This window comes from Coffea arabica, chromosome 6e (assembly GCF_036785885.1).
Source record: "Coffea arabica cultivar ET-39 chromosome 6e, Coffea Arabica ET-39 HiFi, whole genome shotgun sequence".
Taxonomy (NCBI): Eukaryota; Viridiplantae; Streptophyta; class Magnoliopsida; order Gentianales; family Rubiaceae; genus Coffea; species Coffea arabica.
The window spans coordinates 62,738,207-62,760,993 of NC_092321.1; the positions used below are offsets into that span (position 1 = coordinate 62,738,207).

At 35.1% G+C, this 22,787-nt stretch overlaps 2 protein-coding genes across 2 annotated transcripts; one reads left to right on the forward strand and one right to left on the reverse strand.

The window, feature by feature from the left end:
• Positions 1 to 10,511: 10,511 nt before the first annotated feature.
• Positions 10,512 to 15,327, reverse strand: LOC113697526 (organic cation/carnitine transporter 7-like). The gene is made up of 6 exons (XM_027217188.2): positions 15,006 to 15,327; positions 14,628 to 14,908; positions 12,933 to 13,170; positions 11,980 to 12,493; positions 11,631 to 11,836; positions 10,512 to 10,892 (listed from the first exon to the last, which is right to left on the reverse strand). The coding sequence occupies exons 1-6, from the start codon at positions 15,018 to 15,020 to the stop codon at positions 10,656 to 10,658; spliced, it is 1,491 nt and encodes a 496-aa protein (XP_027072989.1). The 5' UTR covers positions 15,021 to 15,327; the 3' UTR covers positions 10,512 to 10,655.
• Positions 15,328 to 18,672: 3,345 nt separating this feature from the next.
• On the forward strand, positions 18,673 to 22,775 carry LOC113696113 (uncharacterized). Its single transcript, XM_027215456.2, has 6 exons — positions 18,673 to 19,139; positions 20,927 to 20,980; positions 21,486 to 21,566; positions 22,022 to 22,091; positions 22,193 to 22,281; positions 22,432 to 22,775. Exons 1-6 carry the CDS (start codon positions 18,951 to 18,953, stop codon positions 22,564 to 22,566), a joined length of 618 nt encoding a protein of 205 aa, XP_027071257.1. The 5' UTR covers positions 18,673 to 18,950; the 3' UTR covers positions 22,567 to 22,775.
• The last annotated feature ends 12 nt before the right edge of the window (positions 22,776 to 22,787 follow it).

Consider the following 22,787-nt stretch of genomic DNA (forward strand, 5'->3'; position numbering starts at 1 on the left):
TATATAAGAGGAGGGCAAGACTGGAACAGATAGCCTACAAAGTCTATTTCTTGGGTATGGAAAGCATACGGGGGGAAAAGAAACTAATAGACAAAGGAGTGAGACATAGGGTAGGGGATGACAAAACTACACAGGTGTGAAAACACAAGTGGATCCAAGCTATGAGAAGGGAAAGGTCAAATCAGCAAGGAAGGAGAAATGCAGCATAGAAGAATTAATCACAAAAGGGGAGTGGAACTTGAGGAAGCTAAACAGATGGTTTGAGCAGGAAGATGTTAGACAAATTCTAGCCATTCCACTAAGCTTGACAGGTGGAAAGGATAAAATGTACTGATAGTACACAAAATCTAGAAATTCACTGTTAAATCTGCTTATGCAGCAGAAAAAGAAGAAATTGGAAAATGTGGAATAATGGAAAGAAGGCAGGGAACTAGTTACCCCCAACGGGGGCCCAAAATGTGGAAGAGCCTATGGTCACTGTAGTTGAAGCACAAATTCAAATATTTGGGAAATGAATGGGAAATGATCTGGAAAAAAATACACAAAAGATCTGGAAAAAGGAATGGGATATATGGCTGTTGTGGGGAGGAAGTGGAAATAGTGGAACATATGTTACTCTTTTGTAAAAGTGCTGAACTCACTTAGAGGGTAGCTCCAATACAATGGGATGATTTGAATGACATGAGGAGCAATTTCATAAGCTGGTCGGAAGGAATATTAGAAGCAAACAAGAGAGATAGAGGACAGGACCACATTGCTCTGACTGTAAATATTATGTGACAGATTTGGAAAGCTAGAAACAGAAGGGTATTCTCTGGTGAAACAGTAGATGCAGGTCATACTGTACAAAAAGCACAAATGGAGTGAGCAGAATTTATGGAAGCCCTGAGTAACAGAGGAGGGGAACAAACAAATCACACAAAGCTTTCAGTAAATTGGAAACCACCAAGCAAAGGAGTGGTTCTGATCAACACGAATGTTGCATTTTCAAAGAAATGCAAAAGTGTGGATTGGGAGGGATACCCAGAAACTGGAAGGGAAAGATACAAAAGGCACGGGCAAAATCTGCAGAAAAGTCCAGGGAACCATTGGTGTAAGAAGCTGCAGCTATTAGAATAGGAATGATGATGGCACAGGAAGCTCGGTGGAAAGCAGTGGAATGCCAATCAGACTTCAAAGCCATAGCAGACATCCAAAAAATGAAAGACTTGTTGCAGTCTTACTAGAGAAATCTAGGAATCAGACTTCAAAGCCATAGTAGACATCCAATGATTAGAGAAGAGAACGTCGAGGAATCAAGAGTTGCAGTCTTACTAGAGGACATTCAAAAATGAAAGACTTGTTTGATCAATGTACTTTTTTCTTTTGTTAATAGACTAGATAATAGTTGTGCACACAATCTAGCAAAATTTGCTGTTAAGCTTGTTAGCGATGTAAATTGGGAAGAAAATTATTCATGTGGCTGAATGAGAGTGCACAAAAGGACCTGTTGGGTAGTAAACCTTTTGTAGCTGTTCATGTAATATCAAGTTAGCAAATGAAATATCAACTAACTTTTGACCAAAAAAAAAAATTTAACCCAACCCATCCTTTAAAATTGGTGGGTTATTGGGATTTGGGTTTGTTTGCTAGCTCTACTCCTACGTGATATGGATAATTACATTGATCTTCTAGTGAGATTTTTCAAAATTGTGATAATTACATTGATCCTCCAATGTAGTTTTTCAAAATTGCGAAGATCCTTACTCTAACTTAATTCTTAAAGAGGAGCCTTTTCAGTTGTTTTTTTTTTTGAACAAAATTTAGTTGATTTTTAAAATTATCTCATAGTATCTTTTATCTCATAGTATACCTTATAAATTATTTCAATTACTTCATCTTCATATGGAGGTCACAAAGTAGATTTTTAAAAGGGAAAATCGTTCAAAACGTCCCTCACATTTGCAAAATAACTTTTTTCGTCTATCATTTTTAAAAATGTAATTTTACGTCCCTCACAAATTTACATTGGTCAAATTTGATCCCTACTTAGGTTTCCGACTAGTTTTTGGTCGGAATTCACCACGTGCCTTACACGTGATCATATTTTAAGGGCAAAATTGTCAAATCAAATTTTATATAATTCGATTCATAATCTCTCATATTTCATAAAATAAATTTTTTTGTCCCTTATATTTCACAAAATAAATTTTTTCATCCTTCACATTTTTCAAAATGAATATTTTCATCTTTTATTGATCATGTGTGTGAACAATTTTTTTTTAAAAAAATATATATATATTTATTTGATTTCACCTGAACAGTACGAATAGCATATGAAATCAAATAAAGATATATTACATACTATTCATACTGCTCAAGTGAAATGAAATAGATATATGCATGGGTTTAAAAAAATTGTTAGTTTTTCGCTTATATTCATTTTCTTTTACTCGAAATTTGAAAATAAAGAAGACATTTAATCCTAAATATTATCGAGTGTTTATATCGAATTAAATTTGGATGGACAAAGTAAACAAAAGAAAAGTATCACAAAAAGAAATAAGCGATTGGCACTTTCAAATTTTAAAACAATCACAAGACAAGTAATTCAACTGTTGGTTTTAAAAGTGTCGAATAGAAATTTCAGATTTAAACTGAAATTTATTAGCACAATTATAGAATTCGAATTAGGACCCATTAATTAGATGACCTTATTATACATCTCAATAAATAAATTATTACCAAAAGAGAAAGATCACAAATATTGAATAGGTTCAAATGGTGAAATCATATAAATATATACATGAGTTTCAAACAAAATTATTAGTTTTAAACCCCTATATATATTTATTGAATTGTATGTGTATAACTACAATTAGCATGTTTAGATGAAATCCAATAGAGATAAATTACATGTTATTCATACTGTTCAGATAAAATCAAATAGACATATACGTGGGTTTATAGGAAAAAAGTTATTCGTACATATGATCAATGAGGGATGAAAAAATTCATTTTGAAAAATGTGAGGGATGGAAACATTCATTTTTTGAAATGTGAGAAACGAAACAATTCATTTTGTAAAATGTTAGGGTCGAAAAAAATTCATTTTGTGAAATGTGAGGGACTGTGAATCAGATTATGTAAAAATTTGATTTGACAATTTTGTCCTTAAAAAATGATTACATGCAAGTCACGTGGTGGATTCCGGTAAAAAAACTAGTTGGAAACCTAGGTAGGGATCAAATTTGGTCAATGTGAATTTGTAAGGGACGTAAAATTACACTTTTAAAAGTGAGGGACAAAAAAAGTCATCTTGTAAAATATGAGGGACGTTTTGAACGATTTTTCCTTGATTTTATCTAAACAGTATGAATAACATGTAATTTATCTCTATTGGATTTCATCTAAACATGCTAATCGTAGTTATATACATGCTATTCAATAGATATATATAGGGGTTTAAAATTAATAATTTTGTTTGAAACCCATGTATATATTTATATGATTTCACCATTTGAACCTATTCAATATTTGTGACCTTTCTCTTTTAGTAATAATTTATTTATTGAGTTGTATAATAAGGTCATCTAATTAATGGGTCCTAACTCGAATTCTATAATTGTGCTAACAAATTTCAGTTTAAATCTGAAATTTCTACTCGACACTTTTAAGACCAACAGTCGAATTACTTGCTTTGTGATTGTCTTAAAATTTGAAAGTGCCAATCCCTTATTTCTTTTTGTCATACTTTTCTTTTGTTTACTTTTTCTATCCAATTTAATTCGATATAAATACTCGATAATATTTAGGATTAAATGTTTTCTTTATTTTCAAATTTCGAGTAAAAGAAAATGAATATAAGTGAAAAACTAACAATTTTTTTAAACCCATGCATATATCTATTTCATTTCACTTGAGCAGTATGAATAGTATGTAATATATCTTTATTTGATTTCATATGCTATTCGTACTGTTCAGGTGAAATCAAATAAATATATATATATATTTTTTTAAAAAAATTGTTCACACACATGATCAATAAAAGATGAAAATATTCATTTTGAAAAATGTGAAGGATGAAAAAATTTATTTTGTGAAATATAAGGGACAAAAAAATTTATTTTATGAAATATGAGAGATTATGAATCGAATTATATAAAATTTGATTTGACAATTTTGCCCTTAAAATATGATCACGTGTAAGGCACGTGGTGAATTCCGACAAAAAACTAGTCAAAAACCTAAGTAGGGACCAAATTTGACCATTGTGAATTTGTAAGCGACGTAAAATTACATTTTTAAAAGTGAAGGACGAAAAAATTTATTTTGCAAAATGTGAGGGACGTTTTGAACGAATTTCCCTAAAATCAAATAGACATATACGTGAGTTTATAGAAAAAAAGCTATTCGTACACATGATTAATGAGGGATGAAAAAATTCATTTTGAAAAATGTTAGGGACGAAAAAATTCATTTTGTGAAATGTGCGGAACTATGAATTAGATTATGTAAAAATTTGATTTGATAATTTTGCCCTTAAAAAATGATCACATGCAAGTCACGTGGTGGATTCCGACTAAAAACTAGTCGGAAACCTAGGTAGGGACCAAATTTGGTCAATATGAATTTGTAAGAGACGTAAAATTACACTTTTAAAAGTGAGAGGCGAAAAAAGTTATCTTGTAAAATGTGAGGGACGTTTTGAACGATTTTCCCATTCTAGTTTACCTAAATATTTTCCATAATTACGTTGGAAGTACATCAAAAGATATATTCATGATAATAGTATCTAACTGCAAGAAGGTTGTAGTGTGATGAGAGGAGGGAGAAAATGAAAGCTAGAAGAAAAGAAAAGAAAATGAAGAATTGTAAATTGACCGTGGCATTAGAATGTACATTCAGTTCAAGTGGATGGAAGTCATTATACCATCTTTTTGGTTGGAAAAACTAAAAATAACAAAAAAAAAAAAAACTTTTGATAAAAAGCCCAAAAAATGGAGAATACCTTTTCATGTCTGTGCCATTTCTTGATCTTGAGGACACAAATGATGTGGATTATTAGACGGCAGATCGACGTTCAAACGTTAAGGTTAAGGTGATGAGTCAGGATTTCATGTTTTTTTGTCTATAAGATGCTAATGCTGAGCAATGGATCTCCCATAAGGGAAAGGGAATTTCGCCTCAATTGCCAGACCAAGACTCAGAATTCAGTGATTAATTCATGGATATCTGCCTTGCTTTTGCATGGAGTTCGAGTTGTTCATATTGCGGTGCAGAAGTACGAGGAGAATACTGGAGGTTTACCAAAGTCAGATTTTCACATGCAGAACACTTGTGGTACTGAAATTGTACAGAGTTGAAGTGAAAGCTCCAAAATTGGCTTCTTTGCCAAGTCTCAAGGTCCTTCGTCTAGAATATGTGAGACTACTTGATGATAATTCAGGAATAGAATCTCTCCAAGGAATGTCCTCAGCTTGAGAAGTTGGTGAAAGATAGTTGCCTGATACCACGGTTCGCCATCATGGGTTGTGGTCGCGTCGCAGTCTCAGTTGTTCCATATCTGTCACAGCATATTGGTTGAATATCGGGTGATACGCACATTATAGCACATAAAAGTTTCCAAAAATTTTGAAAATATTACTAAAATTAGAAAATACAAAAAAAGACACAATTTAAAAAAATATCCGAATCGACTCCGAGTGGACTCGGATGTATCGGCTGATATCATACATCACGGATTCGAATCGGCCAATATCGGCCGAGTCAGAGCGAGTTGTTGCGAATATGGTAATATCTGCAATTCGGGAATCGGTATCGTACCGGTCTCCTCCATTCTGATTACGACTCGGCCAATACGTATCAGTATCGGCTGATATTGCGAACCATGCCTGATACGTGACATGCAAGTCCAAGGGCATTAGCGAAGAAGACATCTTAGAGGTCATTCGAGACAGTTTTGTGCAAGCACTGGACTAGAATCATTTCCGTATATCTAAGGAGCAAAACAGGTGCATATTAATGGCTTCTGCGAATATTTGCAGCTGGGAAATGACAGAAATTGTATGTATCATGTTCACCAACCGGGAAGTTTGAACACAACTGAAATCTAGAGAAGCATGGATTACCTCTGGACAGTAAATTCCAACAACCGTGAAGGTCCCAATAAAGCTATGTTTCATTTGTGGCAAACTTGGATGAGATCTTGAGTGGCGATACGTCCAGCTTGAGAAAATGTACAAAGCCATGTTTCATTTGTGGCAAACTTAGATGAGATCAATGGTAGCAGGAATGGCGCCTGTATTTCCTATGGGCAAAATTTGTAGGATATTGAGCAATAAAACCGGTGTATTCTGCCAACAAAGCATATAAACTAAAGAAGGAACAACTAAGATACAAATGTTAGTTATAGACATGTGAAATAAGTGATCTAAAGGTTGTAACTTGGTGAATGATTGATGTTGAGTTCTATGTGCAAAACTCCTTGTGCACTTGCAATCTAATTGTGTTTCTTGACTTAGAGATAAGAAAAATCGCAACCAAGATTTTGTAAATTGTAGGCACTGTAGATAGAAGGCGTTTTGAATAGAAGTAGGTTGGTTAGGTTCTAAAGTTGCATATAAGTAACAAAAAAGCAGAGCATGACGAAGAAATCAGGAAAAGAGAAAAAGAGCTAAAACTCTTAACAAGGCGTCGGATGAGAACTGTAAACTTTTCCATGAAGGTAGAATCAGTCTCTAATGGTTTCTGGATTGCAGCTCTTCATACATGAAGTGAACAAATCTATCTCTGCAGTAAAGATTTTTGACACATTTCGCTGCCAAAGATATACTGAAATAATTGCACATATTCAATTAGTAGAATCATTTCTTGCAACTTCCATAGATGAACTCAGTTTAATATGGAGACCACAAACAAGGAAAAAGCTTGCCTTCTTCCATACTTATCTGAGATAATGCCCCAAGCATAAGCTCCAATTAGCATCCCAACAAAAACCACAATGGTTATTAGGCTCTCTTGGATGGAAGAAATTAAGCAGCCAGTCAGCTTTAACTGATGGTCCTATAAAAAAAGAGAATAATCACCTCCATTGCCTCTGATACTGACCCCAAGTCCGGCATAAAGAAGCACAAGGGCTTGGAACCTTCCAAATCCCACCAGAGTTAGCGCTTCATCAAATGTGTACGCATGATCAGTATTATCTGCCATCCCCTAAGCTATACTAAGACAAACAGTCAGATTTGAAAGGTACCATAATTTCGTTATCCTTAAAGAGGATGACTGTAGAGCATTTACCATCATTTTTCATGATGGCATATGCTCATAGACAATCAGTTGAGGGTGGAGGCCAGAGAAATGCAGATGGAACAGGATATGGACATTCTTTTTACTCTTTTGTTTTATCGATATTTAACATATTTGGTTTTACCATCTATCAATCTTGTTAATCATTACATGAATCAGTCACATCTTACTGTCACAAGACCATACAAATAATACATTTAAGGGATCATTATTGTCATTTGTGCATATATATATACACATATCACTTTTTGTCATAGCTATTAAAGTTGAGCATTTAGTGCTAGCTGCAGATACATAACAGAGGAGTGTTGTTCCTATGCAACAAGATATCAAATTCCCCAGCAAAAAAAAACCCTTAGACGACTGAAACCATCAAGTGATGATTAGGCCAGCTAAGTATTTGCAGCATGAACTACCCCTAAAGGCCCGTGCTTTATGCTGAGCTCTATATTCCTCGCTGTTGCACCGGAATCATTGCTAGCAGGTGCAGTTTTGTACTTTGTCTGAGGAGTTGTAATCAATCGAACTGAAACAAAAAAAGGAACTTCCTTTTTTATCTTGTACAAAATCCAAAGTCAAGACTTGCATGCTCGATTTCTCATATAAACAAAAGAAACAATTGATGGCAAGAGAGTATCATGCATCCTTGAAGTGTTGCATTAATGTCCAATATTTCTGTTAATTGATGATGACATCTATAAGGTGTAACTGCTACAGGCCCTCAAAGGGACTACATTCGAATCAACTTTCTATGTTACATAATCCAAGGAATGTTTACATATTTATCATGTTCGTGAAACCTTGAGCTAAAAGGTAAAGCTGTTAGCATAAGAACTAAATATATAGAAAGAAGAAAACTGAAGATCAAATGATTATATCCAAATCCTGACCAAATAAATTGAACTCATTCATCAAATCCCAACTCGATCATCTTTTACAAACTTGGACTGCAGAAGAAATCAAAGTCCAAAAAAAAAAAAGGAGAAAGCAAACTATCCTTGTCCCATTGTGCATTAGAAAGGAAAGCACCTCCAAGAAACTACAGCAACTATCCAGTTAGCCTTCAGCCTTCTCAGAACTACACCAACCAAAAAACTCAGTGCCTCCTGACTAGGATTATAAGCATATTACGTGCATAACATTGATCCAGCATTTCTCCCATCTGGACTCTCTACTCATTGAGGTGGTCTTACCAATAATGAGAAGGAGATGTGCCAATAACTTTGACATACAAGAAATACATTTTCATACAACTTGTGATTTTTTATAAGTCCATCCATCTGGTTTTAACACTGAAAGTATTTTAATTCAAGACGTAGCTAAAGAATCATGGCATTTCTTTAATCAAGAACCAGATGGATGGACATATTTTGTTGTCAAGTTGTCGGCTTGTTGGACGCAAACATATGAACATTGCTTGCAGTTTTTATCTTGTACATGTTCAAGTTGGCGCCTGGCAGAGGATGAAAATTGTTAAGTGCCCAACTAACACCGCTAACTATGAAATATACACCTTCAAACTTGTAGCTTTTATACCTTAAAAGGTCGCTAAAGTACATGATGCATTAATCTTAGTGAACGCATCTCATCAAAAAGTGCTTATACTTTTTTTTTTTTTTGGGATAAACTTTGTTTCTTTTTAAGTTTTAACTTTGAAGTGAACTTGAAACTAAAAAATTTTTGCAACTCTAAATACTTTCATGTGCTTTTCAGTTGGCAAATTCACGATCCTTTTTGAACTTCATGCACTTTAGTGTACTTTTAATCACTCCATCACAAAAGAGAACTACGCATCCTACATTTACCTTCAGCTGTTGGCTTTTTGCCTTTCAGGTGGAAGCACACGGGAGTATGAAAATCAATAGCATCAGTTATAGGGGATGCATAACATCCATTTTTGTCATGCCAATGGTGCCTAGCACCTGTTGAACTGCATTTCTGAAAGGAGGATTGAGTTGTACAGTTAACCAGTCCTGGACAATTTCATAGCATCCTTGCATGTTCAAGATTTTAGAGCAAGTTCAAAATCCCACCACCGAAATTACTGTTAAAGTCTAACGTAGCTCCCCAGATGTTATACTCCACTTGTACATGTTTCTCCACGCAATTCCAATCCCTCCTCATTGATCCTTAATTTCCAGTGTACGTAGATAAAAGGTTTCTACGAATGTCTTCTGCAGTCTCAAGAAGTGAAGAACTCTTGATTAAAATTGGCACCCGCTGTTCTTACAAAATTGTGGGAATTGAGGTCAGTAAGCATGCATGGAATGCTGCTGCATCAAGGCATCAAAACATTTCATTCAATCTAAAAGTGCTCTATCAGGAGACCTGCTGTGAAGATTTTGCTTGCCATGATAATCACCCAAATCTCCCTTCTGAACGATAATCAGACAACCAAATTGCGAGATTACAAGAACTCCAAATCATAAGGCAATGAAACACAAATTTGGTGGATCATGAGAGTGCACAACTATACACCATGCCAGCAGCTGCATACACACCAACAACTTACTTCTTCTTTTTTTCTCCATATTTTTTTAAAAGATCTCTATTTTTGGAAAAGCCATTGCTCGTAAGCATTCTTCAGTAGTCAGTTGTAAACTACAAATATTGCTTCTCAGAAAGGGACAGAGATGGAAGCATCACCTTTGTCACCGCATTGTGTTTTGTTGCCTCAACTTGTGTCTAATCCAACTGCTCAGTAGAAAGCTAGGAACCAATAGCATCACAAGAACAATAAAAGCTGTAAAACAATGGCAATACATGTGTGTTACTCTATTTGCCATTCGAGTAGAAACAAGAAAGGACTTCAGCAAATTAATAACGAACAAAACTGTTTGGAGAAATGTTGAGCAAGAAAATCTATTATGTTTACCTGCCTCAATTGCTGGTGTTGGATATGGCAAACAAACCTTTTAGAAACATGTATTTTGAAAGCAATAGTTAAAGGGTGGATAGAGCTACAAATCTATGAAACTGGAAAAAACAGCACAGATGCAATATACAGATACCGCCCTTACCAAACTGGGAACGTCTACTTATCACGACTGCCTCCAGCAGCAACAATCCAATTCATCAAGAGATAAACTTTAATACGTTTATTGTACAAGGCAAAGATAACACTGACAAGAAACTTTCTACTTATTGCTTTTTTGTTCCTTCGATTATATTGAAACTGGATCAAAGATAAGGAATGGTGAGAAGCCATAGATAACAAATCAAAGTTACTTTTAACATATGTACTGCATTTTTCATAAATGACTGAAGAAGGGACCTATTTCTTTACAATACACAAAGAATTGCTTAAGCAATAGCTTTAACTAACAATCTAAGCAGCATTAATGTCGTGTCGTGCTGACTGAATTGGTTCAACTAGAATTACATGCAGCAACAGTATCAGTTAGTTTGCGTCCCTTGGTTTCAAATGGGAAAAGCATAACGCAAATCCCTGAAAGAGCTATTACAACGTCAAAGAAAACTAATGCTGGAACTAGATGGCAACCAGTAACCAACTGGACAGCCACAAGAGGACATATCATCCCTCCAATTCTTCCAACAGCACTAGCAACTCCATAGCCGGTTGACCTCACAGCAGTCGGATATATCTACAAGAAAAGGCTAAGGTTCATTAGCTAGAGTTGCATATTTTGACCCTTTTGAGCCAAATTAATCAACTAGTCAGGATAAATTCAAAAAACCGCTAAAAAAGGAGTTAGATTAAATGCAATGACTAGTATTGGATGTCAATATCATAACTTTCAGACAGTCAAATTACGCCTTTTGCATGTCACAAGCCCCAAAAGTTTCAGCATCAAACATTTCTCTTCAAGATAGCCGCGAGTGTTAACACATATACTGAGGATTTGGGAAAAAATAACAAATTCACATTGCCTCAACAGTCGCACAAAAGTTTATTTGTCAAGAACCTATATTCACATAATATGATTGAGCATGAAAATGAAGCTATTATCTTGATGTCTTACATAAAAATAAAAAAAGGGGGGGGGGGGGGACAATCATTTTGATGATTGAAAGACAATGAAATAACGCGCGGTTTTAAATTTTTTTTTTCCCCACAATGGATAGCCAAAATATAGGAAAGTTGCCCAAGGGACAAAAGGGCATAAGGCTACAACCGAGATCTTTCGTTCAGAAGTGCAAAATAAAAATGTCATGGTTAGGGTGAAAGTCTTGCAACACTTGAGAATTTTGTGGACTACAATGGGGTAAGAGGCACTGTTCTTTCAAACTTCTGGATCCTCTAAGAATTACAGAATCTCTGTGTGTGCAGTGTGTTAGTGAGATTGAGAGAAAGAGAACAAGATCAGAGTTTAGAGACTTACCTCTGGACAGTATATACCAACTATAGTGAAAGTTCCAATCACAAACATGCGAGCTCCAAATAATAAGCCCGTAGTTAGAAACTCATGCTGAGGCTTAAAAAACAGTGGTAAGAGGAATATGAAACTGAATAAGTACATAAGTGCCATGGATCTTTTGCGACCAAGGAAATCCACAATAATTGCTGACAATATAAGCCCAGGAAGCTCTGGAAAAAGGGAAAACAACAAACTCAATGTAACTAACTTTTGCTTAAAAAGTGGAAAAAGAAGAAAAAAACAGAAGGAAATCTTTTAATACAAGAAAGCACAATCCAACTTAGAAAAAGATAGTACAGCAATGAAAATGAACCTGCAAAGCTAGTGAGAAATACATCTCTGTAAAGGCTAGCATCATCAGAAATTTTTGAATTCAAAGTGGCTGGTCCACATTCACTTTGTCCGCTGCTTATCTCTGATGTCAGCAAAATTATGCCATAATACGCGAAAGAATTCCCAAAATAGACCACCCATAAGAGAAGAGTAGTTTTAACTAATCTTGATGAGAACAGCATTATAACTGATGAGAAGCCTGCTTTGAAAAATGCGACTTCATTACTTCCAGAAGAAAGCAATCCAATACGTTCTGCTGGAGCAAATTCTTCATCCAACTCTGGTCTTCTATCAGAAACAAGCATTCCAGAGGGGAGTTCTGTTTGGTTGAGTATAGCCATTTTTTTCAGAATGTTATACACATCATTCATTTTGCCTCTCATATATAGGTATCTTGGAGATTCTATCACAAATCCATAAAGAATCAGGGCTGCAAAAGATGGTATTGATGAAAGTGCAAGTAACCATCTCCAACCCAATCTTGGCATAATGATCTACACAAAATCATATAAAAAAATTCTTTAACAAATAAAAACGAAAGAAATTTTTCGGAAGTCCATGTGAGGAAATATAAAACTAGAATATCAACCATATTAAAATTCTTCAAATGAGACTTCTTGGTAAAACTGATAAAGACAAGAATGCCATGAAATCTTTATGCAACTTATAATTACTAGGGTAAAGCACCCAAACTCTCAAGCTCGTCTCATTTAACCAAAAAGAACGTTTTACACATAGATAGCATAATACAAGTCGATGCAAGAGAAGAAAGATTCTATAGTCAAGGAAAGGTAAAGTCTCTTATTGTCAGTTTTTAGACTAAGATGCCCCATTTCAGAAGTTTGACTTCTGTGTAGACTGAGGAATGAAAACTAAAAAGGAAAATATCCCATGTTTGATGAGAATTAGAATATCATGTAGGGAGGAACATACCCATGCCAATGAAGCCTCAAGGATTGTGCCAACTGACCAGAATGTAGAGAAGATAACCATCCAGGTTCCCCTTTTCTGTGCGGGTACAAACTCTAGAAACCAAGTTGAGTACACCGGCCCACCACCAAGGCCAACACCAACGAACACTCTCAAAATAATCAAAGTTATGTAATCAGGTGAGAAAGTACTCAGGAATGCAGATATGGAAGTAACTATTGCTACACTCAGGAGACCCTTCCTGGTGATGGAGAACAAAAGCAGGGAGTGGTTGTCAATGTCAAGCTAAAGACTGAAATATAAGTTGAAGATAAGTCCAAATAGATATTTAACGAACTCCAACAAAATAAGTGTGAAAAACTAAACTGATTTTGAGCAATGTGAAAGCGAAAAGGAAAAGGAACACAATAGTCCAGTACAAATAAGTTGAAGAAGTAAGTTTGAATAAAGGGAAAAAAATTCTGATTCTCAACAAAGCAGGTTCTCTGATCTTTATACTGGGAATTTTCAGATACCAGATGGGATTCTATTACAACTAAGGGGAATTTGTACAGTAAGCAGAAAGTTTCCAGTCCAACAGTTTTTAGAATATGTTCCATCAGGTTTGACCTCAGTTTATGTTAAAGCTGACAATAGTTCAAAACTGTAGTTCATTATTCTAATCTTTCCTGCACATCTTTCAAATTGCTGCTAGTAACTCAAGAGTTTAGATGATCCATGACACTCTGTGTACACTTATTTGCATCAACATTTTTCATCAGCAGACAGGAGGGTTTTCCTCTACACAGGACAGTATAGGAACCAAGCAGACAAACAGAAATTATTTAGATTGACAATAAGCAAGTGACTTTTCCATTAGAATTGCTACTAAATCTGGTATCCTTCTACTCCAGATTAGGAAAACCTTCCTTGTCAAGGATTGCTGATGCTGCTGAGCATACAGGGTCCAAAATTACCAAAAATGGGTTCACATACAGAACTTTCTAGCACTAGCTGTAAAAGTTTTCACCAAAGACAGTTCCTGCGCTGAATATGGCATCGAATAAATCCTTCAGATTAGCTGGAAACCCAAAAAAAACAACCACCAATCTGACTGATGATGAAGAGACTAGTTGTTTAAATTCATAGACAAGAAATCCATAAGCACCATTAGCAAACCAAATCCTTTCACATGTTCTTATCATAGTTGTACAACCTAATCTACGCATTGCCTCGAAAGCCATTGTTATTCAAAAGAACATCGACATGCTTTCTTCCATCGCTCCGACAAGATCCCAAACCAACTTTTCACATTGCCCCCCATTAAGAGTTCAGTCAAGTGGTCTTGCAATACCATTTTGGTATTATCCTCCCTACTGGAAATGAGAATGCAGAAAAGTTTTCAAAATAGAACAAAGGGATTTTTTTTTTTTATAAAATATCAACCCCCAAAAATATACATTTCCAGGCAATCTGATAATGCCCCGGATACAAGCCTTTAAAGCTTCTATTCCCAAAACAGCCTCAAAAATCCCCAGTAATTTCAGACAAAAAGCAGGTTATAGAAACTCTATATATCTGAAAGGTGATTGACTTTTATCCTACTTAATCAGCGGAAATTTCACATAAAAGATGCTTTCAGACCAGCTAATTCAAACTTTTATTTGGAAACAACGACACAATATCTAAGAAGTTCAATAAAGGAACAAGGGAACTTGCCTTCTTCCATAGTTATCTGAAATGATGCCCCAAGAATAAGCACCAACAAGCATGCCAGCAAAAACTACAGTGGTTATTAAGCTCTCTTGAGCAGAAGAAAGTTCCCACTGAGACTTCACAGCTGGTCCCACGAAAGACAGAATCATAACCTCCATGGCCTCAGCAATAGACCCAAGTCCAGCATAACAAAGCACCAAAACTTGAAATCTCCCAAAACCCACAACTGCAAGTGCTTCATCCAGTGTGTACATCTGATCGAGATTCCCATCATTATTTTCCACCTGCCATAAACCAACAACTTTAACAACGAAGAGATACCAACTTTAGCTAATATCTGTCACGAAAAGAAATGGGTTTGTGACAAAACTTGATCTTTACCTCATCATGATCCATATTGGGACTTTATTGCTGATCAGCTAATAAGCAGTTCAGGTTTTTACGCATGGAGGAGACAAGGGGTCCTCCAAATTTCCAGTTGGGAAATATTTTTGACCTGAGATTCAAAGATCTGCGACTTTCTTTAACTATCTCGGATTGGTTGATGATCGGACTTTTGTCTTGACAAAAAAAAAAAAAATTGGTTTGTTGTACCCCTTCAAAGGAAGACGTATACGAGCACAACTTTAGTGCTTCCGAGAGGTGCTGAGATTACATTATTGACAAAGACCATTATTGATATGGCAACAAAAGTAGGCACCTGTCATGTTTTCTGTAGTCATATGTTGGAATCTGACGATGCAATATGCATGTTTCGCGTGGAGAAATGATTGCAGTTTACTACTAGGATTAGTTACTTGCAGTTACTAATATGGATGCCAAATCTGGTAGCTCAGACAAAATTCCCTTAGTCTTAGGCTTTGGCCAAACTGCAAATTGGTCCACCAATGTTGAACAAATTAAAACTAGTTGCCAAAAATTTAGGTCGATGCCAGATTTGGATTGGAACTAAGGAGTTCTATTTTGCATGAATTTGATAATAACATGAATCTTTTGGGTATCATGGAATACAATTTTCAATGTTGCTTCTTTTAATGGAGTTCTAGATTATTCATGTTCTTTTGTTCACAAAGCTTGATACAAATTGATATGACTCAAATTGTTTAGCTAAAGTTTTTTTTGTAATTTTCAATGAGTATATTGGATGAGCTTAGGGTGGATAAAGAAAACAGACTTTGCTCTAATATGCTATTTTGAGAGGGATCATGGATAAAGTTGAAGGGCAAAACTTCAGACATGTTTCTCAACGCTTTATGGTAAAAAATGCAGCAAAAATTGTATATAGATGAAGAGTTGGATTGAGAGATTGTTGACCAAAAATAACAAAAAAGGTTAGAAGATGTTACTCAGCCCTTTACGGTCAAAGTATGTAATGAAAATTGTAGACAAAGAAAGAATTAGACAGAGAGATTGAAAACCAAGACTAACATAAAAGGTTATGATGAGGAACGATAAAGTAAATCATATCCCAAGGAGCCCAAGAGCAGTGACCCTAAGGGGGTCAAAATTTTTCTTAACAAAATTATTTTAATACGCTATATTCAAAATAATTTTCATCTATTTAAATATATAGCATCTAAAAATATCAAATATTAACTTTAATTATAAAGGTATGTGGATTTCATAAATATGTAGCATACTAATAATGAAAATTAAGACAAAAATAACTTTTGATTAAATATCTTATAATATCAAAAAATACCCAAGTTGCACATTATGAGAAAATGCTCCAATATGTCGCCTATACAAAAAAAAAAAAAAAAAAAAATATATATATATATATAACTATGCAACATAAATATAACTATTTTTTTAACTAAAAAAAGATAAAAGTTATGTTAACATCTTTTCTTAAAAGTAAATTGAGCTCTACATTCTTTTTAGAAGTAATTTATCTATGATTGAATCAGTGCTAAATATTTCAACAACTTTCTTTTCTATATGCACAATTAGGCAATCATTCAAGAAATTATCTTCTATCTTGTTTTCGGAATTGTCTTAATTTTCTTCATATTGAAAATATCCATTCTATAGTTGTAGTTGATACAAGAAGAATGAGAACAAGTCTAATCAATTGGGTTAAGTTGTATATTTGTATATGAACCAATAAAGTAATCGCTTTTGTTTTAGCCCATTTTTAATTATGAATTGGGTCTTTTATTACAATATATCAGATTGGGTCAATTTATGTTTACTTTTTTGAAAGTTAAATAACTAGCACAATAAAAAATAAATAACCTTTTGAAGAAAAAATTAATTCAAAGGTGGCTAATTCATATATATATATATAAACTCTCATAATATAAACTAAAATTATGAAAATTTAAGGAGGGTCAATTTTGTTTTACACACATATTTACACACTATGAATTAAAAATTTCAAAACTTAGGGGGGCATGACCCCCCTTAGCCCCCTTAGACTCTGTCATTACCCTAGAGAAGGATACAAAAAGGAGAAAATCCATTCAACCATAATGAAGGGCTTATTTAGAGTAATTAAGTGGACTTACATATAATGTCCATCCATTTGCAATAAGATACTTCTTCATGACCTAACACTCTACAAAACTATAACCAAAGCATATTAAGCTTTTAACTTTTGCTCTTATCTAAGCGTACATATACAATCGAGTTAAAATATATTATTATTATATATTTTTTTTTAAGAAAGACTCTAAACCTTAAGAATTTGAAAGCTGAGAAGACAAAAGAAAAAAAATTATATATATATATATATAAAGAAATGAATGATTTGTTGCATATTTTTTGAATTTTGAGAGCGATAGTCCTACAGCTCTAAAACTGTGCTCAAACCCAACCCTGTGTCAGGAATTAACCTGATGATTTCTCGGAAGAAGAAAATAAGGAGGAATAAGAAGAGGAAGGTGCATGAATTGAGAGAGAAATGAGGGAAGTAAAGGAAGATTTTATTGATAATACTTTGTGATGAATCTTGTCTGCCAAGCCTTTCTTCTATTTGATTATTTATAGAAATTTCTTACACCACCGTGCAAACGTGATTGAAGCTGACAACTAACCATGCAACTAACCGAAACGAATTGCAACAGAATTCCTAACTAACTTCTTAAGTGCAACGACACCGTATTTGCCAGAAGTGTGAGCTTCCCTCAAAACTACGCCGCATTCCCCAAAACTACGTCGCATTGCCTAGTGTTCCTGACACCCTGACTCGGAAGCCATAGTCGAGACGCCAGAGGAACCACCACCCTTTGGCGTTGGTACAGAACCCAAACCACAAAATTTCATTGGTCTGGTGCTTTCCGCAAGATTCTGACCCGAGATTCAGAGGGAACGATTCCCGGTCGAAGATTCCAGAAAAGTCAGCAATTACCCATCTGATCTAAACAAATGTAGCATGTGATTAAATTCGGTTTTGACCAAAAGAAAAAGGAAAAAGTTGTCAATTTCCTCCCCCAACTTTTTTGCTTAAACTATTTTCGTCCCTGAACTTATTTTTAACTAATTCAGTCCTTGAACTTAAATTCTGTGACCAATTCCGTTCTTTTTGCGGTGCTGCTACCAAAACTTTGGTTGAAAAAAAAGAAAAGAAAAATCATCGACCACATGAAGGTATATGTGAAACTTCAGGCAAAGCGTTGTATCATTCAAAAAAGGAGTTGCGATAAAAAAAGTTACTTATTTTGATGATTATGACCCTAGTTTCCTTTAGTTCTCTCACTCTCAAATATTGACCAAAAATTTTACAGAGTAAGCAACTCTTTTTTTTTTTTTTAAGTTTTAACACAATACCTTGCCTAAAGTTCCAAATATACGCTCATGTGATTGGTGATTTTTTCATTTCAAGGCAAAGGTCTTGTAACACCACTGCAAAAGGACCTAATTGGCCATAGAAATTAAGTTGAGGGATTACATTGGTTCAAAAACAAGTCAAGGGACGAAGGTGGTTTAAGTAAAAAAAAAGTTGAGGGACGAAATTTGTGATATATCCATTAAATTAAATTAATCCAAGATCAAATCTTTTAAAATCTTTCCATTATAAAGACCGTATAGGTCAACAAGAAGACTGAAAAAGCTCGTGATTTTGGACAAAATATAACCAATCAAAACCAAAAAGTCTTCAGAGGCTGCTGCTGCCTTTTTTTTTTCTTTTTTTGTCTGCCTCACCGGAACCTTCCAGAATCCACCCCCGGATCCTCCTCAACCCCACATTAATTCAGTAATCTGAAAACAACCCATTACAGATACAGGAAAAAGAAGCCATCCCTTCAATTTTCTTCTCAAGAGATCAAGAATAAGCTATCCAATTTGTTGTAGAAGATTGAAATAAAGATCGCATTTTTGTAAATGGAGGGTGGCGGTGCAGCTGCAGTATCGGCGGAGAAGCAGCCGGAGGCGGCAGCTACGGCGGCGTCGTATACCTATTGGGTTAGGGAAATGACCCAGGACGCTGCACCTCTGCCGGTGCCGCGGAAGCTCACCTCTGAAGACATCTCTAATCAAGGGCCTAATCATATCGGCTCCGTTTGGAATCGGGTATTTATCTCTTTCCATTTATGTATGTGTATATGTCGTGGTTTTACTACTTTATTTTCTTGATTACGCTGGGCTCTTTGAAAGATAGAAGTTTTTTTTATTCTTGTTTGAATTGATTTTTTTGGTCGAGAGCTGGTGCTAATTGTACATGTTTGTTTCCTTTTGCTTTGCTTTGGCTGATAATGGTGATGTGGGAAAGGTAGAATCTCCTGATAAGTTGTTAGATTTACGTTGTGACTATCTCTTTTATGAGAGATTTAGTTGTTTGTGCTCTTTGAGAATCATAGGTTAACTATGGGAAACAAAGAGAAAGATTTTGGTGCTTTTTGATTGAAAAAGATTGTGGTTCAACGGTTGAAAATCGTACTGTAAATACATCATTATGAATTTGAAGTTTTCTCAGGATAACGTAATGTGTATATTTCTGTATGTTGTCGTCAAAAGAGTATTCAAATGCTTCCAGACTCGTCGGAATTGCGGCAACTTATGTAACGTAAGAAAACCGTAGTTGTATAGCATAAGACAGATCAGCATTGAGCCAGAAGAATGAGAATTCAATCTGCTTTATGTGATGTCGATCAGTTATTTGTTACAAAGAATGGATAGGTTGGAGAATGAGAATTAGAGATTATTTAGTACAGTAAATGGGACATTTAGTTGTACACTTGTTGCGTGTAACATGCATATGTGAGCTTATTAGGAGATTTAGAATTAGCAAGTTGCTACATCCTTTTTTTTTTTTTAATTCTTGGTATTTCTGTTGAGAATTTGCTGGAAGTTTTATATGTACAAAGTCGCAAACAATTGAAGAATAGTAGTTTACTGAGATGATTTTACAGTTTTCCGATCTGTCAAGGTTTGAAGTGCTTCATTACTTAGAAGGGGAAAGTATTATCTGTTGAGACTAATTCGGATGAGAGATTCTTTTCTCCTTCTACTGGTTTGGTAAAAGATCTGATTGATTGACGTGGTAATAATTTTGTGTCATGGTAAAGGTACTATGATATCTCCACACTCCGTAAAAGTAGTGGGACATTTTTGGTGACTTGTAATGATACAAAACTATTTATGATGGAATTCCATTGCTCTTATTCGGCCTCATTTATGTTTAGAATAAATCAGATTCAAGTTGGGTACAAGTTATTTTGTCCATTTTTTCTGTCACAAGTACCAGATGATCGATTTTCTTCCCTTTGTTCCTCGATTAACATTTACACTGACTTCAGCTGAATGGATGCTGCATGTTGAAATTCTACCATCTTCAACTTCATCTGTTGGTTGAAGATTCTGCTGGGAAATTGGTAGTATGAATGCTGGATAACGTTTGTTGCGACTATATCAGGAATTTACTTTTCCCTTTTAGGGCATTCCAGGATTGCAAGTCTGTTGTTGACTACCTGGATATTCTTGATGCTTAATAGTAGAACCACTGCTTTAATAAATATCTTGTATTTCTCCAAAATATGAACTTTCTTGAGGCTTGGTTCTAACTTAATGCATGTGAATGTTGTACATGTACACTGTGGACAAGATTTCAGTTAAAAAGGGAAACTGGGCCTGGCTCTTTTGTTCTTTTGGTATCCATGCTTTCATTTCATTTCATTTCTTTGCTCTATTAGCATAGTCCTGCCACAGAATTCTGTTTTCTTCAATTTTGCTACTATTTATCTCATGAGAAGGAAATTTATGGGTGAAATGTGAATACATGCTTGGCTGATTGCTGTGATGCTTTTGCTAATAGTTTGTCTTGATATCGTGTTATCTTATACTGTACTTCTTTTTGACAGGCTGGAACATGGGAAGAGAAGAGCTTGAACAAATGGGCAAGCGATAGAATAAAGGTGAGAAAATGTAGGAATTCAGATTTTCTTGTCCTTTTCACTTTGAAGGGAGAATGTTACATTATCTTCCTTATTTTACAAGGGCAATCAAAATAATTGATGTAAGCTATTGGAAAAGGTTCCATTTATGTGTTCCACCGTTAATTGCATCCAAGCACCTTGTATGCTAGCTGTCCAGTTACTTCAATGTTATGAGTTACCCATCCCCTGCCAAATGTATGGGCTAATAATAGATCTTGGATACTGCTATAACTAATAGTGCTAGTAGGTATTGCTGATACATTGTCAAGAATACTAATTGTAGATTCTCTTGTGAACGGCAATTTCAGATTGAAGTTGGCAGTTTCCCTGAGAATGGAATCATCACTAATGTCGTAGTTTCTGTCGAGTGAATTATAGAATTCACTTGATGAGAGACAAAATCAATGCTATCTAAGATTTATGTTTGTTTTCAATTTTGCTTCTAAATTAAATTGTATGTTCTAAAGTTGGTGGTCAATGGCAGGAGTTGCTTCAATCTGTTCAGTCTCTGGAGTTTTCTGGTGGCAATGCAGAAATATCAGAAGTAACGAGAAGCAGTGGAGATGTGAGTTCCCTTGAGTTAATATCACCAGCTTGAGAGTCTTGTGGATGCTTAATTATGATAACAATCTGTCATCTATATAACTTAGGCCACTATAATACACATTGATCACCTTTGACATCGTTGGGAATTTTCAAACTTGTTTGTCAAGGACTATTTGCCTGCAGAACTCATAGAGCATTTCAGATAAGCATCAATTTTCTATGCACTCTGAGAGCAACCAACAAAGGATGATTTTTATGAACTCATATGTCATTCTTGGTAAAGAATCATTTTTACTAGTAGTTTTGAGGCACAAGGATCCATTTTCAATATTTTTTAAAAAGTTCTGAAGGATTTTGGCTATTTTATAAGCATTAAGATCAATTTGTCAAAGTAATTTGAGGCATTATAATGGGGTGGTTGTTATATCTATAATACTGCATGGTTTCATTGATAAATTTGAACAAACTATGCAGGCATTCTTAGTGACCGTGCGCAACAAAAAACGTGTTGGCTACACCTATGAATTAGCATTAAGAGTGAAAGGTAACTGCTACTTCTATGGAACGGTATCTCATTCGTGTAATTTACTTTCTTCTCGAAAAACTTTTCTTTATTGACCTTGATTTTCCTTTCTGTGTCTCTAGGGGAATGGCTCATTGGGTCGGAGAAGAAGAAGGTTCAGGGTTACATAGACATTGAAGAATTTTCGTTTGGTGAATTAGATGACTTGCAGGTAATTAGGTTGTGGATGAACAAGGCAGATATTTTCAGATAAATGCAGTCAGTTAATCAGCAATCATTTATTTTCAAAAATATATGCCATTTGCAGTGTACTAGATGTTTAATTGGATTATTATGTCTTCCAATGCTTCTTTGCCTGCAGATTCAAGTTAGACTTAGTGAAGAAAAGGATCTTCAGCAGGAAGACAAGCAGCGGATTGTCAAAGATTTGAAACAATTTTTGCAGCCTGTTCGAGAAAAGTTAAATCAGTTTGAGCAGGAACTCAAAGATAGATAGGAGGGGGTCGTAAGCTGTCCTTTGTTGTGCTTGGATTCCATAACAATCGTTGGACTTCTTGTCTTGTTCTTTGACTAAGGCTCCGTTTAAAACTCTTACATAACGGAAGCTAAAAAGCTTTCAAGGCTTTCCATGTAATCTTGCGACATAGGACTCTTCTCAACAACGTACTTAATCTGAATCCTGCAATTGATAGATGTGTTCTTTAAGTCTCTATGCAG